At 49.7% G+C, this 24548-nt stretch overlaps 1 protein-coding gene across 1 annotated transcript in view; it reads right to left on the bottom strand.

The window, feature by feature from the left end:
* The window catches only part of GLI3 (GLI family zinc finger 3), a 270490-nt gene that overhangs the window by 108338 nt on the left and 137604 nt on the right, over window positions 1-24548 (bottom strand). Inside the window, exon 4 of the mRNA XM_038562653.1 lies at window positions 6276-6381. Within this exon, the coding sequence (XP_038418581.1) occupies window positions 6276-6381 (106 nt within the window). The remainder of the gene's footprint in view (window positions 1-6275; window positions 6382-24548) is intronic.

Genomic DNA, 24548 nt, shown 5'->3' with positions numbered 1-24548 from the left:
CTATGGACTTTTTACAACCAGTAACTGATGTAGTATCAGGGAATGCACCTGGCACCAGAAAGCATCCAATATCGCGGTAAGTGCTTCTATATAATCTTAAGTTTTTACTTATTAAGCTTGTGATTTTGAGTTCTAAGTGTGCTAGCCTTGTTGGTATAAAGGTGACACACTCTAACGACAGTAAAGAAACAAAAAGAAAAGAAAGGTGTCAGCAGCGACCCTGCCCTGGCCCAAGAGAAACAAGCCCTTATTCTTGAAAATAGTATTTATTTAGGAGCTTCTATGCTTAAGATGTGGATTGGTCCCGGCAAATGCAGAGAAACACACAGATGGTCTTTGTACTCAAGAAATGTAATCATAGGGGATCCCTGGGTGGGTCAGCGGTTTAATGCCTGCCTTTGGCCCAGGGTGTGATCCTGGAGTCCCAGGATCGAGTCCCATGTCGGGTTCCCTGCATGGAGCCTGCTTCTCCCTCTGCCTGTGTCTCTGCCTCTCTCTCTCTATCTGTGTGAATAAATAAATAAATGAATAAACAAATAAAATCTTAAAAAAAAAGAAATGTATACATCTTTTTTTCTTCTTTTTTTTTGGCAGGGGGAGGGGGAGGGGAGTGATTCTTACACAATATTAGCTCTGTCACTACGCTACACTTCACCACCAGTCCTAATAATGGTTATGATAGAGCACTGAAGGGAAAAAAGGACTTTCCTTTGTTAACTTTAAATTGTTCTATTCAAATATTCCAAACTGGGCGTGCCCCCAGATACAAATACAAGGTTTTGCTCCATCTCTGCACTTTACTGAAGGGGAAGGAATAGAATGAAACCACTATTATGTGCATGGCCCCATCACAAGGTTTTAATAGGCAGCTAGACTGGAGGCTGCTTTTGAATAACTATTATGTGAGCTCCCGATGGGTACAGTACCTCCTAAAACAAGCAAGGTGCTGAATGCAGGGAGGGTGGGAAGAAACGAGGGAAGGAAACGCAACAGCAGCACTGGCCATCTACGTATCCGTCCTTTGCCTAAGCTTTTACCATAATGACATGTCTTTTCTTGGACCTTTTCTCCCTGGAAAGAAATGCATTTATTCATACTCCAAACCTGCTACTCATCTGCTTGCTATCGTCCCTAAAAGGCCATCGTCATCATGGAGCAAAGCCGTAGGTATTTCCAGGGCCCTCTATTTCACAGCTAGTATGAGTGGTCTGCTGTGCGTGGAGTCCTCTCCCCAGATGCCACTTGCAGTGGGAAGAGCACCTCTTCTTAGGTGGAATAATTCCACGCAGTCGGGCAGCCCCGGAAAGAGCCACATGGAGTCAAGCAAGAGAATAAAGAGCTGCCGAATAAACCAGAACACGAGTGCTCATCTCCCCCAAGAGAGGGAAGGTGAAGCGGGTTTTCTGGGGTGAATTAGTGACGTGGATGGTGAAGGGTGACAGCCTCTGTGACTGTGGGCTGGGAGCACAGCCCTGTCCACATCCACAGCTCCAGACAAGGGCAGCTCCTGGCTCAGCTGGCAAGGTTCTTGGGGCTTGAATCACCGCCATGGATTAGTAACTAAGGATCTCACTTTGCAAAATGAATTGCAGAGTTCAGTATGAAGCAAACGGACTCTCTGAAATTCAATTCATATTGGTCTGTAAATGAGAACCCTCTTGCTCCAAAAAGCTGTAGGTACAAGACAGACATTTCTTCCAGGGGAAAATTCAGAAGAAATGCAAAATTTAAAACTTTATAATTTGGGTTTCTATGAATAAATACTCTCTGTCTAGTTTTTAAAAAGGACATGCTTACATGAATTTGAACCATTTTTTTTTAGAGCTCACACTCAAAATGCTCATACTCAAAAGAGAAAAAAGTACTTTCTTGATGAGGGTGAATGTTGTCACTTGAACATCTAACTGTATTTTGGGAGAGGGGAGCTTAATATTGCAACTGTCTAAATTCCCAAGTGAAATCCAAAGATGCACACTCATTTTTAGCCTCAAGAGCATCGTGCACCCCCACAGCACACAATGATGCCTCCTGGAGTTATGCAGGCCTGCATGCAGCCCCAAAGAGAACAATGCAAGGCATGCAATACAAGGAGACCAGGAGCGAAAGATCAGCTCCACTCTGGATACACATTCGGGTTCTGCCTTTAATGCTCCAAAAAAATCTCAGAAATACAATAAAGTGCACTCACTGACATTTTCCCAAAACACTGCACTTTTTGGGGGCACCTGGATGGCTCAGTGGTTGAGCATCTGCCTTTGTCGTGATCCCAGAGTCCTGGGATCGAGTCCTGCATCACATTCCCCGTGAGGAGCCTGCTTCTCCCTCGGCCTGTGTCTCTGCCTCTCTGTGTCTCTCATGAATAAATAAAGAAAATCTTTTGGAAAATGCACTTTTTTTTTTTTTTCCTGGATGGCTTAATAAAACACAGAATCTGTGGTCCAAGCAAACGATTTGAGAGAGCAAGAGACATTCCGGTGTATGGACTGGGCACAAATCCTGGTGAAGTCTGTGGAGCGTAGCTCTCAGAGGAAAAGGGGAAATTCTCCACCTTCAGTGTTCCTTAATTTCCAAACTCCCTGAATTAAAGGAACAGAATGCAGGAGCTGTACATTTTCTATGGCAATCTTTAGGTGACGACTCAGGGAAAGGAGATGCCTACGATCCACTGTCCCACGTGTAAGTCCGTGAACCTACAGTCATGATTTTGAGTTGAGAAAGGAAATACTAATAAATTCTACTGTTATTTCCAGGACACTTAATGTGAGTTTCTATGCTCTGTCTACAGTGCGTACCCATGCACTGTGGATGATGCCCTGAGAGGGAGGCAGGGTAAGCTAAAGACACTGCATTTAACAAGCTGGTGCTTTAATGCAAACGGACGCATTTCCGTACATATTTATAAGGCTTGGTGGTTATTATTAGGCTGTAATTGTAGTTGTTCTAACACCTAATAAGCCATGGTTGGAAAAACAAAGGCAGGTTAATTTGTGATTTCCTCTACTCATTCAGAGGCAAATTAAGTGTCAAACAGCTAATATGGAACATATTTCATTTTATGAGATTTTAATTTAATTCTGCACCATATCGTTGATGCCTTAATATAGGGTGGTTTATCTAAAAAGAGGAGCAATTTATAAACCTCTTTCAATAGAATCTTTAATGATAGGATATGATAGCATAATTATCACAGCGCCTGCCATCCTTCTAAACAGAGACCTGCCAGTGCTTCCATCACCAACACAAATCCTGTTTTCAAGAGACTTCTAATTTCATTTTTAAAGCTGGCACCAGAAGGACAATTATGTGTACAAAATAATGAGAGTATCCCCCCAAATTTGGTCTTCTTATAATTAAAAATGTTTATTCTAAAAACTCCATAAGCTCACTTGATCTCATTTTCTAGAAGACAATTACAGAGCAAGCAATTTGGAACCCGAGTTCTAGATAAAACCATTTTACTCTTAATGGATGTGCTTTTAAGATTTCAGCAACCAAGTCACACTGGCCCAGATTACTCTCTGATCCTAAAATGATCACAGGCGGCCACTCCTAGCACCTCAGAAGGTGGAAAGGCCTGGAAGCAAGTCGTGACTGAGCGAGGCCCGTGTTTCTCAGGCCCCCGCTACCTCGGATGCTGGCTCCCAGCGTGTTCGGAGCTCTGTGCTCTTGAGAGTGCTCACATGTATGTGACGTCATTGAACTCCTCCTGCAGTCTGGAGAGCCAGGAAGGCCGAAAACCGCATTTCCAGGCAGTGAAAGGCTAGGGTAGGTTACCAGAGTTCCCAGGACAGGTGAGTGTGATAAAGCAAGGGTGGGGGGCATTAGAGCGGTCCCGCTCATCCCGCCTCCCAGATGGACAAGCTGAGTGTCCACCAAGCACCTTTTACAGGGTGCCTGGCCGGGTGCTGGGCACTGCCTGCAAACTAGCAGGGGGCAGTGAGCAGGGGCAGGAAATCACCAGAAAGATGATGTACCCCAGACTAAGGGCACACGTGGGGCGCTAGAGAGATGGCCTTGGGGGCAGGGATGAGCCTGGAAGGAGGCCTTGAGGATGAGTTGCTGAAGCAGGGGTATGTCACACAGAAGAGGAGGGCCACTGAGGGCAATGCGGAGAGAACATACTATTCCAAGGGTGCACCAGAGACACTTATGTCCGAGCCTCCCGGGCCAACCGCATAAGCTCTCGGGTCTCCACCCAGAGCCCTTCCAGGCCTAGCTGTCCTGGGTGGCCATGGACCCACCTTCCCACTGCCCTCTGCATGGGGCAATGACGCCCCCTCTCAGAAGACTCCAGGACCCTCCTCTGGGCCTCGGCATTATCAACTCGCCTCACGTTGTGAATTTGGAGAACTATCCGTTTAGGCAGCTAGGGAACAGTTCAGTCGGTTGTGTGAAAGTACCCTATGGCTTGGCCAGAAAAGCAGGAAGTCCTAAAACCTATAAAAACCCCAGCTCAGCAGTCATACCTGAAATGCAACCCCCAACTCTCAGGACTTTCCAAACCCGACCTGCCTCAAGCCTGTGTTTTTGTCACAGGCGAGCTAATCCTGAAGGGACAGTGACCAGGGCCCCGGCCGCAAGGTATGGGCCACATGAGGGCTTGCTGTTGCTGCATTCTGGCAAAGGACCAAGACGTGGGATTTTTATTGGTAGAGTCATATTTGAATTATTTAATAACAAGGCAAGCGATAATGAACCCATAGGAACTAGCTCATTCCATCATATAACCTCAATCCGGGGGGAAGTTTCTCTATAGCAGTCTTTTTGAAAGAGTAAAGCATTCTGAAATTCCACAGGAAATCTGATATAAATTACCACATCACAGAGACTGGAGTGTGAGAGGGATGAGCCATGTGCATCTCCAAGGCGGGCCTGGCCCTTGCAGGCTCTGTACCCCATGGGGCAGAGCCTCGTGGAGGGCCTCTGAGGTCCCATCTGCCCCGCAAAGCCTCCATACCACAGGACGAATTACATGGCAGGTTTCAGCCTGAACTTGGAATTTCCTTCTCTTTCCGTATAGGGGTTTTTAATTGGCCTCATGGTTTTATTTGAGTATATTTTTAGCAGGCTTCAGAACCCTGTAAATACTTACTTGTGTTTCAACCGAAAAAAAGTCAAAGAATAAGTCACAAGTTTCTGTATTCTCTCTCTATAAATACCCACTTCTCCTTTAATGCTTATGGAAGTCTGCAACACAGATTTATTACTTACCTCCAGGCAAATCTGCTCTGAAATTACAATTCAATAATGGGGGATGGATCCAAAAAACTGTTGGTAAAATATTATATGTGTACTTGGGCATGTAGTTACGGCTGTTAATATCAATTAATTCTGTTCACAGAGGAGGACTTGTTTTAAAACAACTTCATTTTTCTTTGGCACATACGTAATTACACAGCTTAACTAATGGCCATGGAGACGCAATCCACCATCTAAATAACCAGCATTATTCTTCAAAGTATTATTTGTGTTTTTCTAACTTTACTGTCTCAGAATGAAGGGTGATTACCAGATCTGACTAAATGTATACATCAAGGGCCCTTGAATGAAGGGGTGGCCCCTCCCAGGCGCTGGCACCAGTAATTATAGTATCCGACAGTTTTCCGGACATCGCAACAAAAGAATACCACCTTAGTGTGGAAATCCACTGTTCTTTCTACCCCCAACCTGGGTGAGATACTATTTATTTCCACAAAGTGTTCTTCTGCTTCCTGTCCTAACGGATGTGATCACCATCATTCCTTCCCTTTATCTTTGTGTAAATCATGTGCTCGGTCACATGCACCATCCCGTTTGGGAGACCTCCCCATCAATCAAAAGTCACTGTCGCTCTACACACCGTGGGGGCCCTGAAAATTCACCATAAAAATTTCATGACAATTCATGGCGATCGCTGGGACGGGACTTCCAGGGAACAGAAACGTTAGCATGAAAAACTTCAAACCCAACCTCTCCCACACACCTATTCCGAGTGGTAACTTCCCATTTAGACCTCTACCTTTTTAATTTAGTATTTACGGCCCACAGAACACACGTCAGCACAATATATAGTGAATACTTGCCAGCCACCTAGTGTGACAGGCATTCTTCAGGAAGCGACGGGGATTTGCTTCAGTGAGTCCAGGAACAGATAGGCTTGCCATATTTCAAAAGTAAATCTTACACTTGTATCACATCTTCAAAGCCCAGGAGCCGCACCGTTCACCAAAAGTCGTGAGACAGTAAAAGCTCGTGTTCTGTTCTGCTTCGTTAGTGGGTAAAGTTTGGCTACTTACACATGCAATGGAGGAATCGGAGACGGGTCATAATGGTAACGCCCCTCATGATGTCTTGCATCGATTGGTACAGGAGGGTGGAATGCAGGAAAGAGATGAGAAGGGTCTGAAACAGAAAGAAAATCCAGCATGTATAAAAGGAACGCTCTGCAACAGGATCCCAACCCATGACACAACGCCGCCATACTTCCTTCACAACGTAGGCCAAGCCCACGTTAAAGAACCTGGGGAAGTGGTCTTTTGAGTTCATTTGGAGGTTCGGGGGTCCTGGAGAAGTATGACCAAGCACCTAGCACCTGCCCCCGAGGACTGCAGCTACAACCCCCAAGGAAAAGCAAGAAAAGGAGAATAGCATGTGTCCTGTCCTGAAGGGAAGGCCTGAAGGGAGCCGCAAAACCCGAAGGACCAGATCTGAGGACACAGAGTTCTTTTCAATTGTACTGCCAGGTGAAATTTAGACAAAGACGTAATATAAATACTAGTTTCATCTCTCTCCCATCCTTGATGCTTTTTAAAGGAAGGAGTCTTTTCTAAAGCCCCGGCCAGAAAAAAATAAAAAATAAAAAAGTCCTTGCTACAATCCATGGGTCTATATACATGTATGTACACACTTAAGTGCATATGTATGGAGCACGCGCACACACACACGATTTTAAAATTTATTTTTTGTTATTTTTTATTACTTATTTTACACAGAGACAGAGGTGGAAACACAGGCAGAAGGAGAAGTGGGCTCCATGCAGGGAGCTTGATGCAGGACTCGATTCCAGGACCCCGGGATCACGCACTGAGCCGAAGGCAGACGCTCAACCACTGAGCCACCCAGGGGTCCCACGGTTTTAGAATTTAAATGCACGCTCCCCTCCTCCCTGTCCTGGGTCAGGCCTCCACTGTCCTGTCACAAGGAAAGGGCAGCAGATCTGTAGGTCAGCCGAAGAGATGCGCCAGGGCCTGGCTGGAAGAGGTGAGCAGACCCTGTCACACGGACAGGGAGGCTGGGAGCAAAGGAAGGAATGCCGGCCTGCAGCCCTGACCCTCTCCTTGGACCCAGACCAGGCCCCCTCTGTTCGGGCTCAGGCTGCTGTCAGCGTTTCCGGGGTTCCTGTGGGTGCGCGGACCTCCGAGAGCTCCTCCACTCCCATTTACTACAGTAACTTAAGCAGACTGCCTCTGACAAATCTGAACATAAACTTTTTTTTTCTAAATAGTGATTCACTGCAAAACCCGAAGAGAATTTTGCCAGATTTTTCTCATCAGAAGCATGGCTGATACTCAAGTTTTCCCCCAAGTTCCAAGAAGCAAGGTGATGGAGCGACGCTGTGTCTCCAAGGCCATGAGCCTTGCGCCAAAGCCTCTCTTCAAATATTACCTTCCACACACGCTTGTCCTGGCACCTGCAAGAGAACAGCTATCGCCCCAAAACATTCCCGGGGACTGATGCAGGCACCAGCGGTGCCTCAGCAGGGCTTCCAGCATTTTCCCAAAGTCTGAAGGAAATGCATGAATAAATTAAAATCGAAAAAAAAATTATGAAACCTTACGACCCTTGTCTGAACTTTGCCCTTGCTGCCTTCCTTTGAGAATCTACCAGTAAGGTTATGAGAAGAAGAAAAAAAAATAAGAGTGAAAAACTATGGACACAGTGTTGGGAGAACCAAGGAGGTGCCCAAAGCTACGCTCCATCAGATGTAGAAGGTTTCTTGGAAAACCTCTGGGACAGAGAGGATGTGATGTTTGCCTCACAGGCTTGCTGACTGCATGCAATGTCTACCATAAGGTAAAGGTGGGAGTCAGCGCAGTGGTGCCGTGCTACTGTCTCCGTGCTGTCACCCAGTCGAGGCACGCTGGACACTGAGCAGGTGAGGGATTTCCAACTCCCTGATGGATTACCACACTATACGCTGTATAAATTCCACGCGAAAAAAATCAGTCATATTTTAAGTGCACTGCTTAGGACTTAACTATGAAGGGAGGATGGAGTTACTCTTTTGTCACCAAAGCTCCGTGGCTGGCGTGCTGACGTTCAAAGTGTATCCAGCGCTGCTGTCACACTTGGTGAGCCACGCAGAGCCAAAATGTCCAATTCTGCTTAAACATTTTTTTTTAAGATTTTACTTATCTATTCATGAGAGACACAGAGAGAGGCAGAGACACAGGCAGAGGGAGAAGCAGGCTCCCTGCGGGGAGCTCGATGCGGGACTCGATCTCAGGACCCCGGGATCACGCCTTGAGCCCAAGGCAGACAGTCAACCACGGAGCCACCCAGGTGTCCCTCACTTAATCATTTCCAATGCAAATTAGTCATACTTCTTAAAACAACATACAATGGAGTGGAGCCACCTTTTTCAGTAGTTTGGGAGTCTGACACACATTCAGTAAATATTTCCTGATTTTAAATTTTGAAACAGGCCCACATGTGTCAGGTTTGAGTCCAGGGTGAGGCAGACGGCCACCAGACTCAGGGGTGGTTCTTCTTTCTCTTCTCCTTTCGGTGGTCGGTGCTCATGCGAACACACGTGCGTGCCTCCAGCAGACTTCAAACCTTCAAACTCAGCTCACATCACCTGCATGCACTTGGAAATCGGAAAAGTAGAGCCACCAACACCGTGTTCTGGTCAAGCGTTCATGAAACCTGACCCTCCTGAAGGCTCGTCCCACACATTTTCCAGGGACGTTGTGACAAGTATGTCAGAGTTGGAGGATCTTTTCACTTCTTTCCTCCTTGGCTCTTGGCTGTGGTCTGTGTGATTCAATTCTCTCCACCAGATAAGTGGGTGTCAACTGTATCTGATTTTCTCTATGTGGGTTCAGCGATGAATTACGACAAGGCCCCAAATCCACATTTTTCATATACACAGGGCTCAAAGTGTGTGAATTTATTCCACACTGAGTATCGGCCTCATGCGTCCAGGAAGTTAACACTCCTTATCGCTTGACTTTGGATAATGAGCTTGAGCTGATTACGGGCATACAGGCGAAGACCAACCTGTAGATCCTATAAAATCAAGAGTACACCCGAGCTGCATAAAAATTTCCTCCCCAAGGAAACCGATAGGGCTGTCATGGATATTTAAAAGGCACCGCCACCTTCTCGTTTTAACCAGAACATATTTCAACAGGACTTTAATTCCCTCTTGCTCTTTCCCTCTCTCCTTTCAGAATGAAAAGAGAAGATGGCCAGGTGCTGCAAAACAATTTGAGAAGAAACTGGAAGACAATCACTGAGGCTTTCGTAGTCCTCTCTCGCTGCTGAGTCCAGGGTTTTGTGAGCGTCGAAGCTCATTCCGATGGACAGTGTGTGTTCCTTTAGGGCCCAAAACACTCGCAGATTCTGCGTTCTGGAATTAGGGTAAATAAAGAACAAAAAGTAATGGATCTGATCTGAGCACACATCTGGTCTTGGTTTAATAAGTATTTTACCATTTTGATTTGCTTCCATCTTGACGTAGTCTAAAACCACTCATCGTGGACTGATGAAGTCTGTGCAAACCACCACTCCCGGGGCATCGGCTACGAGTGGAGACGGCACCTTGCTGCCTTCTGGGACAGATGCAATGGGACACCCCTCTCCCCATTCAAGACACGCTTGAAGACGGCCTACAGATGTAAACGAAGACTAAAAAGAGTATATGATCCTGTCCTACCGTGTCTGTGGCATCCCAGGACATGGAGCCTTGCTGGTCCTGTCCTACCGTGTTTGCATCCCACGACGTGGAGCCTCGCTGATCCTGTCCTACCGTGTCTGTGGCATCCCAGGACATGGAGCCTCGCTGGTCCTGTCCTACCGTGTTTGCATCCCACGACGTGGAGCCTCGCTGATCCTGTCCTACCGTGTCTGTGGCATCCCAGGACATGGAGCCTTGCTGGTCCTGTCCTACCGTGTCTGCATCCCACGACGTGGAGCACCACAACATTTTCTCAAAGGAAAGAAAGAAAGAAAGAAAGAAAGAAAGAAAGAAAGAAAGAAAGAAGAAAGAAAGGAAGGAAAAGGAAGTGTCCCCCCCCCCGCCCCCCGCCCGGCGCTGGGTGCTTTCGTGGCCTCTGGCCCGTCGCCTGCACGGCAGGCTGGGCAGCCACGACGCCACCGGGGACACCGGCCCGAGAGCAGGCGCAGGTCCCCGCCGCCACCGCGTCCTCCTCCCCGCAGGTCCCGGGGCGCCGTTCGTCCCCGCGGCCCTTGACAAAACCCCGCGTGATGACTTCTCCGAAGTCGGGCGAAAACTGCTGAAGCAGAAGCAAGTGCCAGGAACCCGGGCTCCTCCTATTTATCATACAATCTCCTGACTGATGGCTCCCCAAGCCGGCCGCTAAGTGCTGTGTACTCTACTGTCAGCAAACTAACGGGCCAAACGGAAGACAGGGAGACTGATGCGCGGGACCCGGGAATCAATTCCGCGAGGGAATTAAAATCCTCCCAGGTGCGGGGGCGGGGGAGCCGCGGAGCAGCGGCGCGGGGGCTGCACGGGCTTCGGGCTGCAAAGATGATTTATTGCGCGCTCGCCGGAGGCCTGACTATTAGGCCAAACCCCCCTTCTACGAAACCGAGATGTGAGGAGCGCGTATTATCCGAGGCTTCGGTGGAATAGTCTCTAAACCCCATACATATGTAATTGGCTCGACACGTGTTTAAGTAAAAATATTTGTGCTGGGCGTCGTTGTCAGTATTCGATTTCACGCTGGCTGTCATCACGCTCCGCGGTAAGCGTCTCGTTAGGGACGAGAGGCACGGATTTCCAGGTCCCTTCGCCACAGGCCCGGGTTGCTCCTAAGGCCCGTAGCCAGAGAGGCACCTGGACACTTCTCTTCCGTTGCTGCCTGGGCCCACGGAACGGTTTCAGCGTGCTCAGGCTAGGAGAGCTCTTAGATGCCATTCTGGAAAACTGCCTTCTAAAGTTGGAGATTTCCACGGGAACATTGCAGACTGACAAAGAAAGGTCAAAGTTGGCTCCCCCAGTGCCCTAAAGGAGTACAATTCACAGAGGGGGCTTGAGTGGCCCAAAGCACCCAGGAAACCACACATGCATGCGGCCCACCACTGCCCACGGTCTCCTGGCTTAGCTAAATACTCCAGTCGTCTGCACGCGGACTCTGGAAGTTATTCGAGGCCAGAACTAGGGATGATTTTTCCTGTCATTAGGGTAAACCCTGCCCGTAGGAATGTCCAGTCCCCTGAAGTTCACTCAATCGTCTGTCGTCAGCAGAAACAGCACTAAAATCCCATGTGGCCAGCGGTCACTGTGCCAGAACCAAAATAATCACCCGGTGACTATCAGATGAGAGGTCTCGAGCCGCTGAAAGGGGGAGAGAGAGAAACCCTTTCCCCTCCAGTGAGGTGCTGAGGAGCCACTGGGGTCCTGTCTCTGCATCGTCCGCCCTGGGCATCTCCAGTCATCACTTTCGTGCTTGCGAGACCTTTGCCGGGGCTCCCTGGCCTGGAGGAGACCTCACCAGTCGGCCTGCCCGGAACACCCAGGCTGGCTCCCTCACGCACACACTCCTGCCCACGGGCAGGAGCACGGCCCCACAAGGGAGACCATCTGGCCGCTCTGAGGACACCCCAGTGACGCCCCTCTGACGACACCTGACCAGGAATGTCCAGAACAAGGCCATCCGTGGCCCTCCTGGTGTGCTACGAGTGGAAGCAGAAGAGTGGCGCCCCACCCGGACCAGCTGTGGCCTGGCTGCACACCCAGTGGGCTCACCCCACGGAGCGCCCCATGGAGCATGAGGAACCTTCTTTGTGGTCTCACACGCGTGTGGTCTAGAATTGGAAACCTCTCCAGTCTCGTTAGCACATGTAAGACCCTCTGTAGCGTGGTGCAAGTTTTAAAAAACTGCTTCTAATACACTCTAGAAACCTGTACATGTCTAGAAACCTATAGATAAAAAAAAAAAAAACACGAAAACACAAAAAGATGTATTATTTTGTCACTGTATATCATGGCGGGGGCCGTTTTTACTTGGAAAGAAAATGCTACGGAGGCGTCCGCAAACTGCTTCATGTGGGCCAGTTTTTGTAAATAAAGTTTTATTAAAATACAGATGCACTCTTTTGCTCACAAACTGCTCGTGTCTGCTTTCACATGATAATGGCAGGGTTAACTAGTTATGACAGAGAACACATGGCCCACAAAGCGTGACACATTTACTATCTAGCCTTTTACGGAAAACCGTTCGACGAACCCTGTCCTAGAGTACCACAATCAAGTAATTTTCTGTAATTCTTACCTTTCAGAAAAGCCACCCACCAAATTTTTCTTTCCCATCCGGAGTGATTTTTGAGTAAAAGCACTGCCTATGCAAAGTACCTAGATGCTGATCGGCGTTACTTAAAAATATCCGTATAGTAGAGGTATCCGTACTAATATATTATTCTGAAAAGGGATACCTATCCTGTGATTTTTAGCAAAACCTATCCTAAACACATTCTAAGATAAGCATATTGATGGATGAAATGGACTATAAATTTAGCAGAATAATGGCAATAATCATTTAACACTTGCAAATTTAAGTTTCCTTATAAATTAACTAAAATATACACAAAGCTTCACAGAAAGCTAATTAACAACAAAAACTATGCTATTCCTAAAACCCAATAAATTTTATATCTGGCAACTATCCAACATTCCTGAACCCTCTTGTATAAATTTCCATGGGCATTCCCCACTACTCAAATAGCAATCTTTCTATCATTACTTCTGTGTAGCACAGAGGCGTATTAAATTAATTAACATTTTAGATCTAAGTGCTACCCGGCACTACACTCTGATCACACTCTAATCCATCCACATCATGCTTCTTAACAAACATAATTACATATTTCCACAAGAAAACGACAGATAGTCCTCCGCCTTTAGCACCTCGAATGTGTCCTGGGTAGTGAACAAACACTTGACCTCTCCTCTTTTTGGTTCCTTCTAACTTCCTTCATCAGCGAGCCTTTGTACATTTCTCAGCTAAAAGTCTCATCCACTAGCTTCCCAATGGCGGAAACAGACCACATCTACCTACTGGCCAACCCAAAGGAATCCTTCCATCCAGTTTCTGGAATGTCTCTTGCCTATGATCCCATATATGTGTCATGGACATGACATTTTTGTTGTTTCTAGCTTTCCTGCCAGGATAGGAGAGAAAAAAATAAACAGAGGAAAAGGAAGCACGGAGAAATAAGAGAAGGTTCACAGCCATTATACCTAAACCGCCAAATTCTCTGGGGGAAATCACACGACAACATACCAGGAATCACTACCTCTAAAAGGGTCGAATCACTTACTTTGAAATAGACTAATGGTGCATTTCCAGTGACAATAAGCAAGCTTGGAAATTAAAAGATGGGAACTGATTACTAATCACAAAGTCATAGATCAATGACCATATTTTGGTACAACATGATTCAAAAGCCAAATGCATAGCTCCAAAAATACACGGTAGGATTCCTAATGCTGATAAAATGAAAGCAGAGAATGAAATGTTTGCAGGAAAAGTGTTTGGTATCTCAGATCTAACTACAGAGGCCTCGGAGACACAATGGACTCAGAAGTCGCCTGGTTTAGTGAGTAAGCCAACAGTTCATCCACAAAGGTAAGGTCTAGAAGTTGTATCCTATCCAAAATAAATTTACTCAAAAAACAGCTCCCAAACACAATTTCAGTGTTGTGAAATTAGCAGAAGCAGGTAGTGAAATGTCATGGCAAAAGAATACGATACTTTATACTTTACAAAACTCATCCACATTTCCTCATGGGATGCTCTTGGCAACCCCCAGACTCATTTCCAAAGCTTTAGTATTATTCCCCCGAGTCCTGTTTCTCTCTTTTTCCTATTGTCATGACAATCTTGAGAGTCAAGAAGGGCAACTTCCATGATCTGCTCAGAAAACGAGGTGACCTACACAAAGCTGCGGAAAACTAAGGCCTTGTGACCCAAGTCTGTGCTCTTTGTATTTTGGGCAGAGCACGCTGGAGGAGGCAGGATTCCAGGCACCATGAAGCCCCTGCCGGGGGCTCAATCCGAAGCAGGAGGCACGAGGAGCTCGCAGGCACACAAACCCAGACCCACCGGGACGAAGCCCCACAGGGCTGACGCTCGGAGCATCTGGCGGGAGAAGGAGGCCACTTGTCCGAGAGAGCCACTCATCCAAGTCCACTGGAGCAATATTTTGATGGCAATGGAAACCCAGCAGTGACCTCAGGCCGTGCTGGCTGGTCTTTGCAGCCAATGAGAAATAAATGAGGCATGCATTCATTCGGTTCAACATCAAACAAGAAACTGGTGAACAGTAGATTTTTGAGCCCTGCGTCGGGCTCCATAATCGGCTGGGAGTCTGCTTGGGATTCTCTCTCCCCCTCTGCGCCTCCCACCCACCACATGTGTGTGCGCCCACTCTTTCTCTTTCTAAAATAAATAAATAAATCTTTAATAAAAAAGAGAGTTTTTTTATTCTCCCCTCTTTAAACTCCACTACCCACCCCATTTCTAGTTCTCATCCATCAGTAATGAATGGTCTTTCAAGGTTTACCTCATTAACAGTAATTAACAGTACTAATAGAAACAGTCAAAAGTAGAAGCAAAATTCACTAATACATGTCAGGTACTGTACTAAGTCTTTTTTTTTTTTAAGAAACATTTTCTTTTTAATAAGATTTTATGTATTTATTCATGAAAGACACCCAGGCAGAGGGAGAAGCAGGCTTCACTCAGGGAGCCTGTTGGGGGACTCGATCCCAGAACCCGGGATCACTACCTGAGTCAAAGGCAGATGCTCACCGCTGAGCCACTCAGGTGTCCCTGTACTAAGTTTTAAACTCATGGTCTCAGGCAGCCCCGGTGGTGCAGTGGTTTAGTGCTGCCTGCAGCCCAGGGCATGATTCTGGAGCCCCTGGATCAAGTCCCACGTCGGGCTCTCTGCAGGGAGCCTGCTTCTCCCTCTGCCTGTGTCTCTGCCTCTCTCTCTCAATCTGTGTCTATGAATAAATAAATAAAATCTTTAAAAAAAAAAAAGGTAAACTCATGGTCTCACTTATGTCTCCGTATGACCCTGGGCGCAGGTATGATGAGTATGGCCATCCTTTTAGACAAGAGAGATGGTGATGGCCCTTAATCAGGCAAAGGCAGGAGAACATGGCGCAACCAGTGTCTTTTTCACCCCAAAGCCAGTGCTCGGACGCTCTACTGATGCTTGTCAGAGTTCACGCTTTCTATCACATCTTATCTAAACCGAATTCTCCAGATTTATCTTCTGGTAACCTAGACTGGCCATGTCGCTCCCTGCTCCCAAAGTCTGCAGTGGCCCTGGATAACCTTCCCAATCCAACTCAACCTCCAATGGGCAGTAAGGCCCCCAACAACAAGGCTGCATCCCCATGCTCCTGTGCCCATGGGAAGCCATTCATGGCTTCTAAGGTCCTCTCAGTGGAGAACGAACTCCCTCCTACTCGTCAACTCCTAGTCTGTCTTCAAGAGTCATGCAAATAACCACCTGCTCGGTCAAGCTTCCCCAGGGACCTAGAGGGAATACTTGCCCCTTCTTCCCTTCTCCATCATTCAGGTTGTGTGAGTCCACTACGGACAACCTGTGCAACTCTGTCCGCACCTCCAAGTGCTCCCCCATCTCCTCTCCCATTAGACTCAAAGCTCTCAGAGGGCCCTTGTGTTCCTACTCCAGCGCTCTATCTCACACCAGTATGGGATTACTCATGACTGAGCTGTGAGCACGGCTGAGGCAGATAAACACCCACAAGGAAGACAGGCACTTACTCTGTTCCGCTGCCATGCCAGGGGACAGTAACACTCCCTGTCCTGGCACATGTCAGTCTACTTCCCGTCCTAGGCTACCTGGGGCATGAGGCCCAGAAGAGGAGCACCGATCCTTGCAGAAAGCCAGGAGATGTGGACTACAGGAAAGGGCAGGGGCGTGGGGAATGGCAGCAGTGGACCAGGCCAGTCTCCCACGTGGGCGCTGCAGGACCTCCATCACCTTCCAGGCCTCCAGCACTAGGCACGCTGCCATCTCTTCGGAATCCTCCCTGTGCAGGCTTCCAGGTGCTCCGCACACTGAGAACAGGCACAGGGCCAGCTCCCCGAGAGATGCCTGCGCACACGGGGCAACGCCGTGGCTCTGCTGCCCACCCTCCAGCCCTGCGAGGCTGCCTGCCACCTACCACATGGCCAGTCACTTCACATGGGCATGTGAAGCCACCATCCAAACGTACCCCGCCACCCCCCAGCCTGGGGGGACAATGGTTGGCGATCAGCAGTAACCTCCCCAGGCTGGACCTTTTCCAAGACTCCGAATGCCCTTTCCCGCCAAGAAAATGTTGATGCTTCAGTGAATTCAGGATACTTGAGAGGGCTAGCCCCCATATGGAAAAAGCTCTTTGACACAAAAGGTTGGAGGTCAAAAGTTTAAAAGCTCAGGACACAAATGACAGAGGCCCCTTCGCCCACACTCTCCCTCTTTTTGTCAATAACATCAAAGGCCCTGGCCTGTTCTTAATGCTATTATTGTTACGCCTTTGGAATCCATTGAAATTCCAGCACATTTATTGCACACCGGGAGCACTGAAAGGCTCCACTTTCCTGTCCCTTAAACTCTGCATTCTCACTGTCTATGAAGCATCATGAAGCAGGAACACACAGAGCTTTTAAGAAAAGAGTTTATTTTAAGTGCTTCTTTCACCATGATTGTAAAATAATAAGGCACACGGTGATGGCCTCGCAAGGAGGAGCAAGGAAGTCAGAGAGAAGGGGGAGGATCCGCTGCTGCTAGCACAGAAAAAAAAATCTCCTTCATATTTTTTGGCTCATGACAATGTAAGAACTAAAACATTCTTCGTTTTTCTTATACCACTCTTTCCACCACACTCCAGTATTAGACCCTAGGCACGTATTTCACACGTGCGCTCAAAGACATTGGCCACGTAAGCAGATAGCAAATGGCATCACGGGAGGGAAACATCTTTCTGCTTAAGAAGAGGGCTCTAAGGACCAGCTATGGCACCTGCACCTGCAGCATCCCCGCCATTAATGATGGAGATGACCAAAGAGTGGAAACTTTCAATGCCTGAGATTTCCCTAGTCCATTAATAAAGCTGAGCTTATCAAATCAATCACACTAATAGTATGGACCCAGAAAGGAAAAAAAAAAAATCAAAGGAAAAAAATCAAAACCTATTTAAGTTCATCGTAATATCCCACCTGAAGTCTCTTTGCACCCTTGGTGGAACGGTGGCCATCTGGCAGCACGAGCTGCCAGCCCCCTGACGAGCAGGGTCACTGAACTTACCTGACCACCTGCCTTCTTTACGGTCCACGCACTGCCCCCAAGCTGTGGGCCTGACAGAGGGGACTGGTCTCTAAGGTCCATCGTGCATACTGCTGCTGCTCATGCAAATTCCTGGGTGTGCAGATAGAAAGCCCAGGAGATGCCCACATGTGGACTCAACAACTCCAAGGGCCATTCCCCAAAATTCACACTGGGATGTCCTCTCTTGTTGGCTACCCTTTCCTTGGCCACCGTCTCATCTGACTTCTTTTTGGAATGCTAACTACATTCCAGATCATCTCTCACTGGATATCTCTTCGAGTACCTGCTCTCATGGTAATGCCCTTGGGTATCTACACTCAACTGCAGGCAGAGGCACCTGGCCCCAAGCCCCCCAGACTTCTGGTGTTATACCTCACCGTGCCTATAGAGAACAGAGGCCATTCATGCCCCTCTTCCCCTCCATGATTCCTACAGTCCAGACAAGCTGAGCTGCTCAAAAACATCCAAAAGCAATTCCAATTGCCAGCGTTCCTCTTTAGGACTCAGGTAATAATAGGTCGGGTGGGGGGTGGGGGTGGGGGTTGGTCCATAAACCTTCTAGTCTATTCAGCTAGGTACCATCAGGGACACTTCTTTCTGGAGAGGCCAGTGGTCTTGAGATTGCCCTCACTAAGCAGGGGCTTTAGGTTTGCTGCCTACAGCTCCCTGGGGCCCGAGCTTGCCTGCCCACTTCCCCTACTGCCACCAGGACAGCCTATGGCCCACCGGCCTGCGTTCTGCAGATCAAACTCTGCAGTGATCCCTGAGACATCCCTTGTCTCAGAAGGTGACCCCCTGGCCAGTTCTCCCCAGGGCTCTCCATCAGGATGTGGCAGCTGCTCACCTCATCCACAAAGGCCCACACTCTCAACGTGATCTCCACCTGGGTCCTCTAGTGCCTCTCCCCAAAGGGACCCGGGTTTCTAGACCAACTGCACGGGCCGAGCCTTCACAAACGATACTTAGCCAGTGTCTAAATGATGCCCATTTGTTCTCTGTGCCCTGAGGACAGGGAACATGATCTACTTCTGGAGTCCATATCTACACCTGGGGACACCTACGGCCCTAGGGACCACGGCCTCAATACACAGACATGTATCACTTCTGGGTGATGGTGGACAAACCCTTCCAAAGATGTCTGTATCCTGCACTTTTCTCAATGAGTTTCCACTTGTCAGAGAGTAGAGTCTAGACACATTTCTAGACAGCGAGGCTGTGTCTCACGCCTTGCTGTTTGTAAGTGTTAATAAAGACCCAAAGAATGATAATTTGAGAATCTCAATGTATTTAGAACAAAGCATGGGTTCAGTAAGTGATTCTATGAAACAGACCAAATTGATGATAACCTACTGCTCAGTCATCTTGGAGCCAGTGTGTATTTACACAATATTTAATACCCTTTCCATAGAAAAGCCGTCCTTCCCACTCAGGTTCCCCTTGTTCAGAATCAGAAGACCAAACATTTAGCACACTGAATAACGAATGCATGTGGCAGCCTGTATAGGACGAGTTCTGCTACGTACAACCTTCCCACAGTACATGGCTTCTCTCCACCTGTCCACACAGCTGAAAGCGCTTCCCATTTTAAACCGTTTCCTGGAGATTTACATAGAAACAAATGACAATAATGACTATAATCATAGATTTTTTTTGGACCCATAAAATAAGACCAAGTAAGACCCAGCCCAGTTGAGTCCATGAAGTTGCTCAAAGGGCCAAGTGACATAGGTGAAGGTGGTTCATAACTTCTAAGGGGACTCCCATTTAAAGGGTTATTGCTAATTCTAAGTGGCTCTCCTTCAATACCAACATCCAAGTAAACATCCAACATCTTCACGCAGGTATCTTCAACTCCATACCTCTCTGATGGCTCAGCCCGTGTTTCTCCCTGGCGCTCAAGCTGTCACTGATTATGAGGCACGTGAAGGGTTCTCCGTGCCTTTGTTTCTCAGTGAGTTCTGTGGTAATGACCCGACTCTGTCCCCCCAATTCCAGATTAGCCAGCAGGGTCGACAGCTCAACCATCAGAGGAGAGCCAAAAAAAAAAAAAGAAAAAAAAATGACAGCCACAGAAACATTCAAATAATAAATAGCTATTGCTCACTGAGCACTTACTACGTGCTAAGGATTACGCTCAACGCTGTTCACGTATTTCTAAAATTACATCACACGGCTGAGTGAGGTAGGTGTTTGCTCACTGTGTTTCACAAAAGGAGAAAACAGGGAGAGAAGGCAGGAAGTTAAAGGCATTCGGGTGGGAGCTGACAAAGCTTGGCCTCAGGTGCAGATCCCCCTGACTGCAGAGCTGGAGAAGGAGAGCTGCATGCATGACCCAGGCCCCCACCAGGAAGGCCCTCGCCTGCTTCCATGACCTGCCACTGCCATCTTGAAATTCTTCTTTTTTTAAAAGATTTTATGTATTTATTAAATAAGGGAGAGACAGAGGCAGAGGGAGAGGCAGAGGGAGAAGCAGGCTGCCTGCTGAGCAAGGAGCCCGATGCGGAGCTCGATCCCGGGACTCTGGGATCATGACCTGAACCAAAGGCAGATAGATACTTAACCAATTGAGCCACCCAAGCGCCCAGCCATGCTGAAATTCCTAACAAATTTCTGAGCAAGGGCCCATCATTTTCCTTTCGCAGCAGGTGCCCCACACCACTTAGCTCCTCCTGAGGACAGCTATTCCTCCCCTCCCTGGCATCCTGCTGCTTCACCCCTTAACAAAGGCTAAAGCAGTTCAAGGCCTCCTCCTCCACCCACCCAGGTATCCCCCGGAGCCCAGCCTCGCACCCCGACCTCCCACCCCTACCCAGGGAGCCAGAGGCTGGGACAGGGTGGGCCTTTCTGCTGGTGTTGGGGCGGGGAGGGGGGCAGTTCAGCCCCGCATCCTGTGGTGCATCCTGTGGTGGGGTCTCCCCAGCACACCTCAGCCGCTTCTCCCAGGCCCCGGGGACCCCGCTGGGCAGGCAGCAAGGTCCTGAGCACGTGGGCCGGCCGGGAGCATGCAGGCCAGGCCCCCATCGTCACACTCTTTCTGGAGCCTTCCCTGCGGCTACCCACGTCGCCCCCCCCCCATCCTCCAGCCATCCCGAGGGCTAATTGGCTGGTTTTAATCAAGACTGAATGAAGCCCAAGTCCCGCTCCACATAAATAAATCACAATTACTAAACCGCGAGACTCGGTGGGCTCCCCCCTCCCCTGTGGCCGGCGAGGAATTCCCAGGCCCGGGGCCTGCACAAAGGCCCAGGCCGGCAGCATCCGCAGGCTCCGTTTATCATTTCAACAGTTGCCTAACGACTCCTCCGGAGGGAGCGGGGAGCGGAGGGGCGGCCACACGGCTTCCGCCCGCACAAAGCAGATATGCATGGCTTATTTGAATGTCTCCAGCGTTTACTTTAGTCCCGGTTAAATACCTTCCACTGCAGAGTCAAACAAACAGTTCACTTCATTAGAAAGGCAAACAATTTAGCGAGAGAATACCGGCACTTGAGGGGAGCCAAGCTGGGCCCCGGGAAGGGGCCTGGCTCGGGAGCAGCGCGTGCAAGTCACTTCAAAAGCCCTTTCACAAATACTTCACACATTCACTGGTAATTAACAGATAACCCCAAAGAGATTATCTGCCCCGAGGCTGAGGGCCCTGGAGGATTAGCCCCAGGGCTGCTCCCCGCAAGCAGGCCCCCAGGGCACACCTCTTTCCTCGAAGTTCAAAACCCCAGAAGGAGCAAGCTCCCCCGCCTCCTTTCCCCCAGCTTAAAATACGGAAGCAACATCCCATTGAAACAATATTCGTTTTCCGCAACGGCTGCGTAGACGTGCCTGGGAAAAGCACAGGGGCCGGGGCAACAAGTGGACAGACGGGCTGGGGACAGGGACAGGAAGCTGCGGTGCCCGTGGTGGGTGGTGGGGCCAGAGTCAATGGTCTCTTGGCAAAGTAGGGGGCATGCGGGAAACCCTGCGGGGTGATCGGGGTGGATGGGGGTGATCAGGGTGGAAGGGGGTGGATTGGGGTGGATTGGGGTGATCGGGGTGGATCGGGGTGATCAGGGTGGATGGGGTGGATTGGGGTGATCGGGGTGGATGGGAGTGGATTGGGGTGATTGGGGTGGATCGGGGTGATCGGGGTGGATCGGGGTGATCGGGGCGGATCGGGGTTGACCAGGAGCAGATCAGAGCTGGTTCCTCTGCGGCAGCTGTGAGAGACCCCAGAGCGGGGCGGCCCGGACAGCAAGCCAGCCCCCCGACGGCCCCAGCCAGATGCTGTGTGTCCTGGCCTCAGAGCCCCAGGCCTGTCACCAGCTTCCCCCACGCCGCGTACCCCAGGGGCTCTCGTCACACCTCCCCATGCAGAGCCAGAGCACAGGAGGCCATCTGGGGAGCATAGCTTTAAAAAAAAGAACTCTCCTCCCTTTTTTAAGAACACACATAGCTACCACTGCTGCCCCGTGTACACACACACACACACACACACACACACACCCATCACAATCGGAAACTGGAACATCAAACAAAAATAGTCTGGGCGGTACAGGCGTCATCCTATTACACTTGAATTTGGGGTTTCACCCATGTTGTGGTTGTGCCGGACAGGGTCAGATTAAGCAATTCTAGTACTCATGGCTTTTAAGAAGTTGGTAAACCTCAAATGCCAACTGCAATAAATCATACAAGTCTCTATTAAAACTATAAATCACTCATGAAATTTAATACTGTCATGAAGAGTAATTAAGTGCTAATGTAATAAATCTACAAGAGAAAAAAAAACACACAATAATGCAGAATGTTAAGAGTAAGAGAATGCTCATGTATTAGAGCTTACGACAAATCTTTGTGCCCCCTACATAAAGCCTGCCTGTTTTCCTATCCCAAGCCAGTGGTCCTCGAGAAAGTAAAATATATGTGTGTGTATATATATATATCACTAAAGGGCCACATTCTCAAATAAACTCAGGACTAAGAGCCAAGGACACGATGCCCTTCTTTGCTGCCTGAAAATACCACCAGAACTTTTCTCCTGTTAAGGAAAACAGAAAGGAACGAAAAAGAAAAGCAGAAGATAAGGACAGACTGTCCCAGAGGCATCTTGGGTTTGAAAAGAAGTTTTAGGAGAAGTCACATTTTGTTGTTTTATTTTTTTTTTTTTCAGCAATTTTATTTATTTGACAGAGAGAGCAGAAGCAGGGGGAGGAGCAGAGAGAGAGGGAGAAGCGGATGTCCCTCTGAGCAGGGAGCCCAATGTGGGGTTCCATCCCGGAGTCTGGGACCATCACTTGAGCCCAAGGCCAGGGGGCTCCATCCTAGGACCCCGGGACCACGGCCTGAGCCCCAGGCAGAGCTCCCCCGACTGAGCCACCCAGGCGCCGAGGGAGTCCGCTTTCCCAGTGTCACCACCCCACCCACACCTGCCTTCACAGTTCTATTCGGGGTTAACCCTCCTGTCACCAAGCCTCCATGAGGGCCCTGCTCAGAGTCGCAGGGAGAAGAGGGTGCTCAGGCAGGTGCAGGGAGAGGGAGGGGGAAGGAAAAGGGTCTGAGAAGTCTGTTCCCCCTGAGGAAGGGGGAGCCTGGTTAGAGGGGAGGGGGCGCTAGGAATGGAGAGCAGGGACCTCAGTGTGCCTCCTCAGTGTGCCTCTGGCCCCCCACTGCTTCATGAAAACCCAGCTATGGGGTGTCCCCTCCCCTCCTCTCCCCTTCAGTAGGATGGGGCAGCAGGGGGCCGGCCTTTCTAGCCAGTTCCAGGGTGCTGCTGGGGCTGCGGGCAGGGGACCCACTTTGAGAACCACTGCTCCGGAGCCACACCTGGAAGGACATAAGGCCTGGAAGGACACGAGGCCCGGGCCCACAGCCTGGGAGGACTGCACGGGCGACAGGAGGGAGCAGATCCCCGGGGAGTACTGGCTTGGTGGGGGGGGCGGGGGTGCAGCCGTAGGAACGAGGAGAGGACGGGGGCTGCTGGGCCCAGGGGGTGGCGGGCAGTGGGACTGCAGGGCCTTGGGAGACAGGAGGAGGGGACCTGACTGCTAAGGGGTCACCCTGGCACCGGGCTGCAGTGGGACACAGAAGGCCGGCAGGGAAGGGCCCCGTTGGGGGCGGGGGGGGGAAGGCAGGGCACCCAGGCTCCAGGCGGATGCCAGGATGCGGTAGAACCACTTCTGGCCCGGAGACCAGGGGTGCGGCCATGGGCCCAGTCGTGCCATCAGCCATCAGAGGCCGCGGGAGTGGCCGGGAAGCGTGTGAGTGACAGGAGGACACGCGGGGAGGCCAGCTCCGGGTGAGCAGAGGAAGGGGGCAATGCAGGGCTGGAGCCAGAGCCAGGAGAGGGGGTGCTTCAGGCTAAATGCAGAGGCCAGGGCTGCCTGGGGGCAAGGGGGGCGCGGGGTGATGGGGACGGGCGGAGAGGACCACCATCCTCCTCCGCACCCCCAGGAGCCTGGCCCCTGAGACAGGAGAGGGGGTGCCTAGGAAGACCCAGGGAGCAGCTCCATGTGGGTGTTTTAACTGCGGTCACAGGAGAGGCAGGTGACCACAGGGTAGGCGGGGGGTGGGGGGCACCAGTCCTGGGGGGCAGGAAGCAGGTTAGACCTACGCCTTCCACTTCTCCGGGAGGGAGAGCGAGGGGGGCTGCTCTCAAGTGTTGGGTGAGGGACCTGATCTGTCCCCACTCGCGAGAGAAATATCAGACCTGGTGGCATTGCTGAGTCAGAGGCAGATTTTTTTTTCAGATTGAGGCCCTGGTTGTTGTTGTTGGGGTAGGGTGCAGGCCATTGCTTTTAGGTTTTCTGGCCCAAAGGCTCCCTCCAGAATGGTGCCATTCCTCACTTCCTTCCCACTGGCACATGGAATTGCGGACACCAGCCCGGAGCGCACGGCCCCTGGGTCCCTCGGATCCTGAGCCACACGGTGCTCCTGCTGCACCCCTGAGACGCTCTGGGCTGGAGAGAAAGGAGGAGGAGGAGATTCCGGGGCCCAGG

Source organism: Canis lupus, chromosome 18 (genome assembly GCF_011100685.1).
Source record: "Canis lupus familiaris isolate Mischka breed German Shepherd chromosome 18, alternate assembly UU_Cfam_GSD_1.0, whole genome shotgun sequence".
In the NCBI taxonomy this organism is placed as follows: domain Eukaryota; kingdom Metazoa; phylum Chordata; class Mammalia; order Carnivora; family Canidae; genus Canis; species Canis lupus.
Note: the sequence above shows the minus strand (reverse complement) of the source record. Positions and strands in the feature narration are given on the sequence as shown.